This window comes from Anastrepha obliqua, chromosome 5 (assembly GCF_027943255.1).
Source record: "Anastrepha obliqua isolate idAnaObli1 chromosome 5, idAnaObli1_1.0, whole genome shotgun sequence".
NCBI lineage: Eukaryota > Metazoa > Arthropoda > Insecta > Diptera > Tephritidae > Anastrepha > Anastrepha obliqua.
In genome coordinates, this window is record NC_072896.1 from 11,154,748 (window position 1) to 11,168,662 (window position 13,915).

A 13,915-nucleotide genomic window follows, 5' to 3' on the forward strand; every position below is an offset into this window, starting at 1 on the left:
CAAACACGCAAAAAGATGCAGGCTGGTGACCGAACGATGCCTGATTTACGGTGATGTTAACCACTTCGTACTGCTGATGAAGTTCATCATGTTTTTTTTATATTAATGCCTGTTATATCAACAGGTAAAGCAAAGAGATGAGGGCCGAGATACTTAAGCTAAGAAGGAGAAGGTGTCGAGATCTTTTCACCTCATCCTCCATACAATTGACCCAACGACAACACAACGATTTGAAGTAATGCCGAGTCTCACAGCATGTTTACCTCGCGGCCAATGTCCTGTAAGAGCATCCACAAAATTCGAGATCTGAGATTTGATTAACCGCAGAAGATCCCTCGAGCGCCTCCAATCCACTCGTGGTCAGAAAGATTTGGCGACTTAACAAGTTTGTGTACTTGCTCAGCGTTCACTCAATTGACGCGAAGCCCACTTCTCCAAGAGCAGACCGGAGGTAGTCAACGGGATCCAAATTCACTCGTTTCGTGGGGTTACCCCCCTGTCCACCTGCTGTCTAGCCAGCTCATCCGCCTCGCAGTTTCCTGCAATGTCGCTATGAGCAGGTACCCAGATGAGCCGTATATCAAAGAACTCGGATGCGCTCGAAAGTGAAGTCTGGTTAGGTAGGTAGGTGAAATGGTTGAAGTGCCAGTCTGGCACTCCTCAAGTAGCACTAAAGCGCCGTTTTGATACCATTATGAGACCTCCAACAGGCAGATATCTACAGCTAGCCAGACTGTTGATATAATGGAACAGATTGATTGGATATAGGTTTGTGCACTGCCCCAGGCTGTCGAAGAAAGGAGCGCCCAGTGACCTTAGTCGTCTGGGCGCCAAGCCCGGACATTTACAGAGAAAATGCTCTACAGTCTCCTTCTTTGAAGGGGCCCTTGCTTCTGCAATGGGGTTAAATGGTAACACTAGCTTTTCCGCATGTGTACCGATCGTCCAGTGACCGGTAAATACAGCTACGAATTTGGAAATTTAATAGCGAGGAGTTCAAAGGACTTTTTGAGTACTTTGTGTATCGTATTGGCGCCAAAGGGTTTTCGAAATAGCAAATGAAGAAATGGAGCTCCATCTTTTCTGCGCTTTCCTGTGAAATAATTTGTGCAGCTCCCCTTTAACCACTGTCAGGGGGATGCCGATGACCGGGTAGGAGGTCTCTGAGGCCAATTAAGTCCCCTTCCTGCAAACTCATCAACAATTTCATTTCCCTCTATGTTCCTATGTCCTGGAACCCAGATCAGAGAAAAGTCTGGTTATTATTAAAAGAAAAAAAAATATTTGATATATTTTAATCAAGGCGACTCTATTAAAGGTGGAATCGGTAAATCAGCTGAGTTTTTTTCTTTCTTTCGCCGTGTCCATGTGGTTGTCAGCCTAAAATGAAACAAGGCGAATTCGTTCTTTATTTTCTAATTTGTCAATACTTTGACAGGCAAACGTACAAAAAATTGTTGTTCATCTAGTGCCACCATCTGAAATTTGAATAGGTCGAGCCAAGGAGCACCACGAGATTTCGTAGCTTCTAAAACACTCAGGCTAAAAAGCCCATTGTATTTAGAGCTCTGGAAAGGGAGTGGATAGTCAAGGAGGGAAGGAGAAAAGTATCAGAGAAAGAGATAGGAAAGAATAGAGGCAGAGATAGAGATAGTTAGTCCTGTGAAAATTTTCCAGATTCTTTGGCAAATCTGTAAATATCCTCCAGTTTTAGAAAACGAATATTACTCATTCTCAAGACATCGGAGCCCAAAATTCGTAGCTTTCTTCTAACAAAGGCAGGACACTCACAGATAAAGTGCTCAGTGCTATCCGCCTCCGGCAAGCAAGACAGGCACATTGGGTCTTCAATGATTCCAATGGTGGTCATATGCTGACCCCAAGGGTTATGTCCTGTAATAATACCGACCGTCAACCGAACGTCTTTCCTTCCAAGTTTTAATAATGCTCCTTGATTTTAATTGGGCATTGAAAATCTTAGGCATCACATTTTCACATTTCCACAAATTGCACTTCTCGCTTTCTTGCTAGCCATAAGTGTCTCTGTATTTAATTTCATTGTTGTAAAAAAATTGGTTGTATAAGGAAAACAGGCAGGCAGGCAGGTTTCTGTTTTCTTTTTTTTTGGTGGTAATAAGCAATTTTTCTTCTTACATAAGCTGTAGAATTTTTTAGGTTTTTTTTTTTCAAATATACAAACAAATATACATAATTATTATACATTAACACATATAAAAATATGCAAGTAGTCGTACTTTAAATGTACGTAGTAGGTAGGTATATTTATGCTATAAATTAATCATAACAAATTGTATTAAATATCTTCCTTAACTACCCTTGGTTTCCTTCATTCCTTTTGTTACGCCTTTTAACTAATTTTTTAACATTTTTGATTTCTGCTGTTAACTTGAAGGCTATGCCTCTTTAATCAACGAATTCGACTAGGGGGTACATAACTGTTATAAAATTCTATCAAAATTTAACCAAGTAGATTTCTTTAATATAGTACATTTTTTCCTTGTCTTACTTATTTGTTTGTTTGTTTGGTTTTTGGCAAATACGTTTACGTTTGTCTCAAACAAATGTTTGTTGCTGTTGCAAAGATTGCTGTAGCCTCTACAGCAGTGGTCATACAAATATGTATATGTGTGCATATGATTTTTATTATGTGTGTATATTTTAGAGTGTGTGCGTGTGTGTGTGTGAACATTATTTTACTTATTTGTGAGTGTGTGTGGGTTTCGAAAATGATTGTTTAAAAAAGTTGATGTCTGTTAAAAACTTGATTATCGTCGGAAAGCAGAAGATGAAGTTAACTTCGGTTTCAAATATTTAGTCCTACATTCATACATACAATACATAAGTACAAGACAAGTGTATAAAGTTAAAAAAAAAAGTTTAGCCACTTTTGCTAGACATTTGTTGTTGCTTGGTTTTTGTCTTAAGTTTTTCTTTTCAATTATTTTGTTCAGTAATTTTTGGCGTTTCCGTTTAAGTCTACATGGTATTTCACATAAGAGAGAACGCTAGGAGCATTTATAGTCAATACAGTAAAGAGGATTGTGCTGAATTATTTGTGACATAATTTTACAATTTTTCGTGTTTAGGGTGTTTCTTAGTTATTGCAGCTAGAGCTCTTTAAAAAATTGTATTTACATACATACCCTCGTTCGATAGTTAAAAAAAAACTTTTTACAAACATTTAAGTGCGTAAATAGCGCGTTATTAAAAATATAAATATGGTTATCAATAAATTTACAATGTCCAAACGCAGGGCTGCCGCGTCGCCGCAATATGTATATTTTTCCTCCTGAAAAAAAACGGTAAAAAAAGGTATTTGAGTAAAATTTGATTTTTAGAAATTTTATTGGAAGTGAAAAAATATTTTCAATAGCGGTCATTAGTAATCCATCATCATAAATTCCTGGAGCTCCAGTGTACAGGGTTTGATTGAAAAGTAATAAGCCTTATTTTTTTTAAGCAGTTTTATTAAATCTTTTGGCTTATACAACTAATATTTTTCAAAATAGGACCCTTGAGCGTCAATACACCGCTAGTAGCGGTCCTTCCACTGGAGGAAACATTTTTTAAACTCATCCGCCGGAATCGCGTTCAATTCGGCTGCCACAGTTTTTTGGATCGCCTCGATGGAGCTTTCTTTTGAGGCGCGGGAACAAGAAGAAGTCCGGAGGGGACAGGTTTGGACTGGCCCCATCTTGGCCAATGCAAAGGTGCAGAGGAAAGCGGTGTCGTCCAATTGTTGACGAGGTCGGGCCGAACCCGGGTGACGCGGTTTTTCAGCCGAAGGAGCACTTCTTTGTAAAATGCCGCGTTTACAGTGCTTCCGGAGGTAAAAACTCCTTATGGACGATGCCTCGAGTGTCGAAAAAGATGATCAGCATGGTTTTGACTTTGGATTTCGACATGCGCCTCCCGACCTTCCTTGAACGACTTGTGCCACCGTTTTACCTGGGCACTGGACAGAGATTGGTCCCCGTAAGCCTCCTTGAGTAGCCCAATGGTACTCGTTTGTTTAGCTTTACGCAAAATTCGATCGAGTAACGTTGCTCCAACGATCGCTGCATTTTCGCCACTGCAAAATCCTAACACACTTTTAAAACAGCTTTCAAGCGCGGAACGATGTTGACTGCACCGCTGTTGCCAGCGAACTGGGACCGGTTTCTAGTGGAAGGAGAAGGTCCAACGATCATTTTACCCCACCAGCCGATTCGCTTGATCGCTTCGCAGACGCTCCGCGCGGGAAGGCTCATTACTTTTCAATCACACCCTGTAATTGGATAACCTTATATTGATATGATTTGACTAGATTTTTTACAAATTAATTTTAAAAATTTTTTTTATGAAAATATATTTCGTTGTATAACAAAAACCACATAAATCCAAGTTTCAAAGTTTATGCAAAACTTTTATATATTCATCCGATTTCCATAAAAAATTCAAACTTTTTATTCAGAATTTTAGCAAATTTTTGGGTATACAGTTTTTCTACCCATTTAATTCTACCACAATACAAGGTGATATCCAAAACAAACCAGTCTGGTATCATACAAATATTTTTGATGGCGCCATCTTTTTATTGAGTTAGTGCATTGGAAGTTACATCTCTAGCTGACTTCCACTGATACCTTGGTGACATTTGGTTCAGTGGAAGCGAAGTTATTGCGTCTAAAGTGTCAGTATGTTTGTATCATCGGTACAAAAACGAGTTTCGAACAAAGAGCTAATATCAAATTTTGTTTTAAAATCGGTAAAACGTTTACCGAAACATTTGAAATGAGGAAAAAAGTTTATGGGTACGATTGTCTATGTCGTGCCAGAGTTCATGAGTGGTTTACACGTTTCAGAAATGGTTGTGAGGACATAAATGACAATGAACATACGGGCCGCCCAAAATCAGTAATCACCGAAAACTCCATCGAAATTGTTCGTAAAATTATCAAAAATGAGTGGAAATCATTGTTGAAATTCATGGAATCGGGTTGAATATCTCCAAAACATCGATTTATCGCATTTTAACTGATCATTTGGGGTTTCGAACGGTCTATACACGTTTCATTCCGCACAAGTTAATCGAGGACCAAAAATTGCTCAGAATTTAACATTCGAGAAATCTCATTAAAGAGGCGAGAAAAGACGAGAACTTCCTTCACAACTTTCATTGTAACTGGTGATGAAACGTGGTGTTTCCAACATGAACCTGAAACTAAGCGTCAAAGTGCCGAATGGAAAGCCCAGACGAGTCACCACCCAAAAAATCGCGTTTGGAGAAGTCAACAACCAAGTCGATGTTCATTTGCTTTTACAATTCCAAGAGGATTGTTCACAAGAAGTTCGTGCCAATGGGCCAAACCTTCAATGCATTTTTCTATCTTGGTGGTTTGAAGCGTATGTTGCGTCGCATTCGTCGAATTCGCCCTGAATACCGCGAAGCAGGAAGCTGGCGCTTATTGCATGATAATGCACCATCTCATCGATCCACTCTTGTGACTGATATTTTGACTAGAAATCGCATTTTAACCTGGTATGGCTACCTGTGACTTCTACCTATTCGGAAACTTTCATGAAAGGAAAACGTTTTGCGTCCGTACAGGCCATCCAAAAGGCTTACACCGACATCCTGAAGGACATTCCGGTCAATGACTTGAAACACTTTTTCGAACAGCATTTAGATGGTGCAAAATAGTGTATCGAGGTGAAATGGCACTATTTTGAATAAATAAACTCGAAGTTATCAGAACAAAACTCCTGTCGTTTCTATTTTAGCTCAGTCTTGTTTATTTTGGACTTCACCTTGTACTCGTAAAGCGCAAGTTTGAAGCAGTTAAAAATTCTTATTGATTTTTGCTGAATTTTTTCCTTCGCCACGTTATAGATTTTTTCCAGATAAAGAATGCATGACATTTTTTTTCATATGGAGAAAATAGGCAACAACGCCGTAGGAAATAAATTATCAAAAATCAACGAGAATTGAGAGTCACTTCAAACTTGCATTTTATTAAACTAAAATCGAAATACAATTAAAGCTCTGCTATGTTGCAGATTTTCTCCAGATAACAAATGCACGAAATTTTTTTTTCATATGGAGAAAATAGGCAACACGGCCAGAAAAAAGATTATCAAAAAAACAACCTGCATTTTGAGCCACTTCAAATTTGCACTTCATTATACTAAAACCTAAATACAATTAAAACTGGGCTATGTTGCAGATTTTCTCCAGATAACAAATGCACGAAATTTTTTTTCATATGGAGAAAATAGGCAACACCGCCAGAAAAAAAATGATCAAAAAAACAACGAGATTTGTGTGCCATTTCAAAATATAAAGTCTAAAGAAAATTAAAACTGCGAATCCAAAGTTTTTTTTTTAAGTTCCGATTAAAACGTTTGAAATTTTAAGGATTTTTTTTTCGAAAAATCAAATTAAAAAAAAAAGGAAGAAAAAAACGAGAACGAATATTAAATTAAAGACCGAAAAAAACTATACGAGTAGTTCAATAATTTCTCAGAAACAAGAATAATTCAAACAATTTGTTGACCCCCAGTTGAATAGTAATGAAACTGTGTTTTCACTTTTAACGCCATTTTAGCCAAACCTTAACATGGTTGACGCTCACTGTGTCAAGTCCAATAAGTTTCTGAGGCAAAAAAAAAACAAAAACGTAACTCTTCAAAAGCAACTCACCTCTGGGTGCTGCGTAAAGCATTCCTCTAAACGCCTTCGCTCGTAAAAGCTCATATTAAATTTGTAGCATGGAAATTCCTTAGCATATTCTAGACGTTGCGGCTCTGTGCTCAGGCGTATACCTTTCGATGGCATCAAAACATTTACCACCACCAACAAAAGATTGGTGTTCGGTATTTTCTTTAAATAAAACGGACGTGAATATGGCACTTTTATATAGTCGTTTATATCCTCGAGTGAATTCGGCTGCAAAACGTAAAGTGTTGAACCCGTATCGCAAGGTGTATACACCGGTTCGGGTTTCTTCTTCTCAAATAACAATTTGCCATCATCGCTGATATCTTTGGGTTTCTGCGGCTGACGCGAAAATGCATCAGGGACGGCTTCATAATCATCGTCGATTTCATCGGAGTACTCCAAGACTACAAAAAAAGCAATAGAAAACGCTAGAGCTTAGAAGACGCCACTTACATAGATACGTAGATACTTACATGGTGCTGCATCTACCCACCATTTGATGCGCGCATACTGCCAGAAGAGCTGTGCTACCAACCAACGCCAGCCCAAGCTAAATAGTCTAATTGGCTGTTAAATAAATTTAAAATACAAGTATATTAATTATTGTCTGCAAGCTTGTTTCAAAATATTCACGTTTTTTTATCTTTTACTTACATGCAAAAGCGATTGCGCATCACTGGAATCGTCCATATCCTCGCGGCACAGTGCTTGATAATCGTAAACATTAATGGCTTGGAAAAAGTTCTTATCCACCATTGCTTGCATAACATCGCCTTGATATTCGCCAAAAAATTTGCCAGTATGATTGACGTTTTGCGCGATCACAATGTACGCATTATTGTCTATGACGTAGCACTCGATTTCATCGCTCAAACAGGTCTTTATGCAGCCATGGCACTGAAAAAAAGTATGCATAAAAATATAGAAAAATATATGAATTTGAAAAGGTCGAGCCAAGAAGCACCAGGAGATTTGGTGGCTCCTAAAACACTCAGGCTAAAAAGCCCATTGTATTAAAAGTATATACTTTCCAGTGAGGCTACTAGATAATAAGATAACACTGTGGAACAAATTCAGGTTAGCAAAAATTAGGTCCATTCTGAGAGTGGCGGGTGAAAATAGAGGCGAAATTAGAAGACCCGTATCGCGCCGTTTTTTTATGTTAGTTCGAATTTTTTTTTAATCGGCCTTCGAAGTTCGAAATCGGAGCAAAATTGTTTATATGGTTTTTTGGCTATAACTCGTCGACTAATTGATATTTTTTCAATCTGTAAAATCCAAATTATTGCTAGAGACCTGTGAAACAATTACAATTTTTGGAAAAATTGATTTCGAAAATTTTTGTGGTACTTATGAAACAATATACCGAAAATCGGCTCCGATTTCGAACTTCGAAGGCCGATTAAAAAAAAATTCGAACTAACATAAAAAACGGCGCGATACGGGTCTTCTAATTTCGCCTCTATTTTCACCCGCCACTCTCAGAATGGACCTAATTTTTGCTAACCTGAATTTGTTCCACAGTGTAATTGGACGCATGCACCAATACAAGAGACCACTAGCTGCTTAGCGTAAACCTTCTCTTTCGATTACCTTGCCTCTCGCTTCTTAAAAAAATCAGTGTAGCTTAAGCCATTAGGTTAGGTTGCAGCGGTTGTCCTCTGTGGGATACACTCAGGCTCATGGCCCATTGAGATGCCGCTTGGGAAACTACACCCATTCTCTGGGCGTGCCTACCGATTAGGCAGTGCCCCGTAATAACTGAAATCAGTGTGTTCAGCCTGTGCTTATCTCTTCTTAGTAGAAGTTCCGTGCGTTTAGCATTGAGAGTCGGCCATAGCTGTCGGGCGATTTTGCAAGTAGCTTCATTCCGCCATCTTTCATTCGCTACTCTTACAGTTTCTTCGAGGATACGTAGTTTATATGTTTGCATACAGGCTATACCTATATCATTGTCTATGTACTCATCAGCCAATTTGATACCGATTTTCGCTAGTTCATCGGCTCTGCAGTTCCCCTCAATGTCACAATGGCCAGGAACCCATGTTATCATTAGGTGAAATGACTCAGCCATCTCGTTAAGAGATGCGTGGTATTTTATGGCTACCTTGGAGGTTGTCGACTGCTTTGTGAGGGATTTTATAGCCGCCTGGCTATCAGTAATATCCTCTCCGTGTATCGAATCACACTGTACACGGCTTTCATTATTGCTATCAGTTCAGCCTGAAAGACACTACAGTAGTCGGGAAGCCGAAAACTGAAGGAGATCCCCAGATGCTCGGAATATACACCTCCGCCCACCCTGCACTCGAGCTTTGAGCCATCTGTGTATATATGGATGAACTCGCCCTGTCTTACCTCGTCCCGTTCCCACTCTTCCCTCGAGGGTAGGAGGGTCATGAACGTTGTAATGGCAAGTATAGGCGGGACTGTATAGTCCACCTGTCCCGGAAGCCTCAACGTGCCATAGTTTGTGTTTGACCACTTACTTAAAGTGCTCAGCCCTGCGCGCAATATACCTTGCGGGTCGGGTCTTATATCGTGCGATTTTTATCCGCTTTCCAAGGTAAAGTTAAAGTGACTGATGAGTTGTTAAGAAAGCCACGAGAAGACATATTCAGAATTACTTCAACAATAACCGGCCATTGGTTTTTGGGAGACAATGCCACGAAGATGGGTTGGCCGAACAACGATAGATGTGGAAGCTGTAATCAAGAAGAATCAGGAGGAATTAAGAAGGAAACAGTTTCACTATCTATGTATGCGGGCTTTACGATATAGTTCGCTGCAGAAATTATCGATGGCTCACTTGAAAGAAATTGCAGAAAAGAAAATAGACAAATAAAGCTGGTTCGACTAAAGCAAAGTTACTCAGACAACACCTCCACCACCACCCTACTTTTCTTGGGTTTCTAAGGCAAATTTTGGGTTGACAGTAATGCACCCAGATTGAATGCAAGTCAGCCTTGGCGGAACTTTAAATTTGGTTATTTGAAAATACTGAGCAACATTTCTTAAAACTGGCAGGTATTTGACTGCACTACTCCTTTACTCTGTGTTTTTTATAAAGATTCCAACAGAATTGCTGCAGGAGCGACACTCTTTGATCGAATATAAATAAGGATCGTTCCGTAAACGTAGACCGGACTGTTGATAGACGTTCTACAACTATCTTTACTGATGTTGAAAATTGGCTCGGCTACTGTACCACAATAACATACAAAAATATTTATTTTACCCTTTGGCAGAAAACTATAGGGAAATTCGCTAGAAATCTACGGCAACTCTAAGACTTCCTAAGTCTCATTGACGCAACTACTATATGTACATGGTAGTATAAAGATCCAAGAGCAGGAGATGACCAAGAACACTATGTGTGAACACCTACGATTTCACGGGTGTTGAGATTTTTGCCTCTTTTTTTAATACTTGTTCTAAATGATCAGCTGTTGCATCTTTACTGTTAAATAATCTCCCATATATTGTTCCATTTACTCCATCTTTTAGGTAGCGTACGGATTCCACTGTCGAAAAATTCGAGTTCTTTTGACTTGATCAATTCATAGAACCAGTTTGCGATGTTCTCGTAAGAAATGAATCGCTCTCCAATAAGGGCTGACTGCATTGATTGGAACAGATGTTAATCTGAAGGTGCAATGTCTTGGGAATGCGGCGGGTGGGGGAAGATTTCCCAATTAAGTCCCTCTAAATATTTCTGGACCGATTTAGCAACATGTGGCCTGGCGTTGTCATGCAGCAAAATCAGTTTGTCTGATCTACCGTCCCATTGCGGCCGCTTGATTCAAAGGCATTAGTTGCAGTTGGTAACGATTGTCAGTGATGGTTTCAGATGGTTTAAGGAGTTGTTAATAGATTACACGTTTCTGATCTCACCAGATGCATAACATAGTCTTTGAAGCATGAATCTTTTTCTTTGCGGTCGATGGACCTGGTTCACTTGGCAGGCTCCGACATTTTCGATGCCTAGGGCTAACCATTTTCATTGCCAGTGAAGATGCGATGCCGGAAACCTTTTCTTTTCTGCCGTTCAAGAAGCATCTCTCACATCACCAAACGTCTCTCGATATCCCTCTCCTTCAATTGATGTGGCTCCCAGTTACCTGCTTTTTGGACCATCCTCATCGCGTGCAAACGTTTACCGATGGTTGATCTGTCAACATCCAACTCTTTAGACATATCATCAAGGGTTCGACATGCGTCTTCATCCAATAATCGTTCTAGTTGAGTATCTTCCAATTTTTTCAGTGCTCCTTCGCGATCTTATCACTCACGTCGAAATGCCACTTTCGAAGCGTCGAAACCACTCTTTAAAAGTTGAATTTGATGGAGCGTAGATATTGATCAATATACGACACGTTTCGGCTGCACTTTTCTTTAAAAGGTAATAATAAAGTATGACTTTCCGCAAACGCTGTTTTTTCGGTAGCAAAAAAATGACCTTTACGTTTCAAACGAATGTCAACTACTGCGATCGAGACCTTACATATGCACCTTCAGGACGGAAACTTATTCCCATACCCAATATTTTCTAAATTTGCTTACTTATCAGCTAATTGCCTAAATAAAAATTCCTCTATCCAACTCACATTATCTACTGAAGTTATATTGAAGAAACGGTCCATCATTCGCGCATGGGAGAACTGAAAACCGACCACACAAGCGGGCGCCTCCTTACCACCATCACGTGGAAATATAGCATGCGAAGCGGTCACCATCAATTCGCTATCCTCAGCCGGATCACTGGCATGCTTCACCATGTAAACAAAACTTTCGGTGCGCTCTTGATGATGTTGCAATATCGCGCTCTTGTACCAAGTCTCATCAATGGCTGTTGTATGGTAATCACCGAATTCTCGATCATTTTCCACTTCCACCTCACCGTAAATAAACTGCCAACGAGTCAAGCCGCTCATCGTGGCGACAAAGCGTAGTGTGGCGCCAAAACTCTCGATCAAATTGCGCTCCTCGTTGTTGGCGAATTTCCATTGGCCATAACTGGAATTTGTAACTTTGGCGTCGAAGATGAGCAGGTGCACCAGCTCCTTGTTGCAATAGTAGGCATCATCGTCGAGTGTGATGCGGCCACAATTTACTAGAAAAATAAAGTAAGCGGAAGGGTAAAATGTTAATTGGGTTATGTGCATGAATTTTAATTGCGCAATTCAAGTTACTTACTCTCATCGTTGTCATCATGATCTGAGTCGTCCTCCTCATACTGCTCAGACCACTTCCAATCGTCTTGCATCATCTTGGCAAGAAAGTGACGTAACTCTTCTTCAGGTGTTTTGAATTCATGTCCTTCTAGGTAATGGTATTTGCAAAAAACCCTACGAAGAAGAACGCAAGTTTAGAAATGCCGGCACTAATTTGTTTGCAGCGCAACCTACCAACCGGGATGTACCTTCCAGTTTTCACCCACAAAATAGTCCGAAATATTCACCTTCATGTGCTTGTTCTTCAACACCTCCTCGCCCACCTTAATCCATGTTTTGCCATACTCACTAGGTAACACAATACCCAGCGAAAATGGTGTATTCGGTAGAGGCGCAAAAAAGTAGTCCTGCTTCTCCTCGGATACTCGACGCATATTATCGTAATGAAACTTAACGCTTATGTCTTTGAATTCGCCAGATTCATATTGCACCATGGCGTTACGTAGTTGAAGTATGGACTCGCCCGGTTCACGTGGCTGCAAGTCTTCGTAAAGATGTTCCACTTCTGTGAAATCTATGCTGTTGTAATTGGGATTGAGTTCTCCGGATTTCTAAAGAGGATGAGAAATTTGGTGATCTTTGTTTCGAACAAGCAGTGGTTTGTTGTAACTCACGGAAATCGGACGCAAGTCTGGATGTAGTAGCATGTAACCATTGTTGGAGACCACAAATGAATAGCCATTTACGCCCAACTGCAAATGAAGTAACAAATATATGCACGAGCTAATGAATTAGTTTGTTGATTGGTCATGCCCTTTCCCAGAAACGCTGTAAGATTTATTTTTGCGATAAGAACTACAATGTTTTGGCCTGTACAACCATGGTGAGTTAGGGCTAAGCCTCTCCTCAAATTGTATAGCCTGTATTTTAGTAGTTTTCTACAAATGGAGGTCTCTGTTAGTTGGTTTCCTTGGGCCATACTGCTCGACGACCTCTGATGTGGTCTATTGAGCTTGACCGCAAGCCTATTGCTGAAGGATTCTAATGAATTTCAGCGCTTCTTCGGCTTTTCTTTCTATGCTACCAATGCATCCAGTGTCACACCACTTAGGTGAGTGAGACCTCGCCTTGCGAGAGTTGCAGATTCGAATAGGATGTGGTCTGGTGTTTCAACTCACAGCTCGTAAAAGCGAGAAACGTTTCATTCTTCTAATCCCAATTTCTTGAATTGATATCGAAGACAGCAATGCCCCATATAATAACCAGAGAGAGTTCTCTCTATCCAGAGTTGGAAACCTAGGTTAGGTTAAGTTATGGTGGTAATCGGTTTGTACAACGAACTCTCTTAGACCCTGCAGATCCGTTGTGATACCATTGTGCAGCACGGGAATTTCATTTATTTTTCTACGTGGTACCATTTTGAGGCCCTTATGAAGCGCAGGGTTGGTCCCATTCCCACGCTCGACAGTTGCGTAAGAGAATTGAAAAAATATTTCCCTAGAAAACCTGCTATGTTTGAAGCTAGCGCTGGACAATTGCAAAGGTAGTGCTCAACTGCTTCCTCTTCCTCATCTCTACAACTTCTATTCTAGACTTCACATCCAACATCGTATACAATCTGTGCTTGTAGGCTTTGGTGAGCCCGTGAAAGGCTTCTGGTTAATGGAATTTTGATGTAGTGCCAAATTTCACTAGGCAGTCTACTTGTTCGTTATCGCTTAACCTTCTTCTTCCTGGTACCCAACCCAACATTTAGGTAGCAGTGAAGCATTTCTCAACGAGCTTAGTTTTATTATTACGTGAGACTGCAGTGCCCACAAGATTGCCTGGCTGTTTGACAAAATACAAATGCACTTCGAGGGCATTCTATCCTACAAATTTCTATCTTATGGATCGCCATTTGAAATACTGTGGGATAACCGCCCAACGGTATAGATATTTTAAAGTTCAGCTCAAAGACACATGCATCAGTTTTTCCATCCACTAGCTTCGAATCATCTGTGTACCAGGTAGCCGAGTC

The 13,915-nt window shown here is 40.1% G+C and overlaps 1 protein-coding gene across 1 annotated transcript in view; it reads right to left on the reverse strand.

The window, feature by feature from the left end:
* Positions 1 to 2,931: 2,931 nt before the first annotated feature.
* Positions 2,932 to 13,915, reverse strand: part of LOC129248103 (voltage-dependent calcium channel subunit alpha-2/delta-3) — a 63,460-nt gene continuing 52,476 nt past the window's right edge. Inside the window, exons 7-14 of the mRNA XM_054887537.1 lie at positions 12,570 to 12,647; positions 12,130 to 12,506; positions 11,918 to 12,069; positions 11,329 to 11,834; positions 7,376 to 7,618; positions 7,195 to 7,288; positions 6,704 to 7,125; positions 2,932 to 3,310 (exon numbers count right to left, since the gene is read on the reverse strand). Of these exons, the coding sequence (XP_054743512.1) occupies positions 3,203 to 3,310; positions 6,704 to 7,125; positions 7,195 to 7,288; positions 7,376 to 7,618; positions 11,329 to 11,834; positions 11,918 to 12,069; positions 12,130 to 12,506; positions 12,570 to 12,647 (1,980 nt within the window). The 3' untranslated portion in view covers positions 2,932 to 3,202. The remainder of the gene's footprint in view (positions 3,311 to 6,703; positions 7,126 to 7,194; positions 7,289 to 7,375; positions 7,619 to 11,328; positions 11,835 to 11,917; positions 12,070 to 12,129; positions 12,507 to 12,569; positions 12,648 to 13,915) is intronic.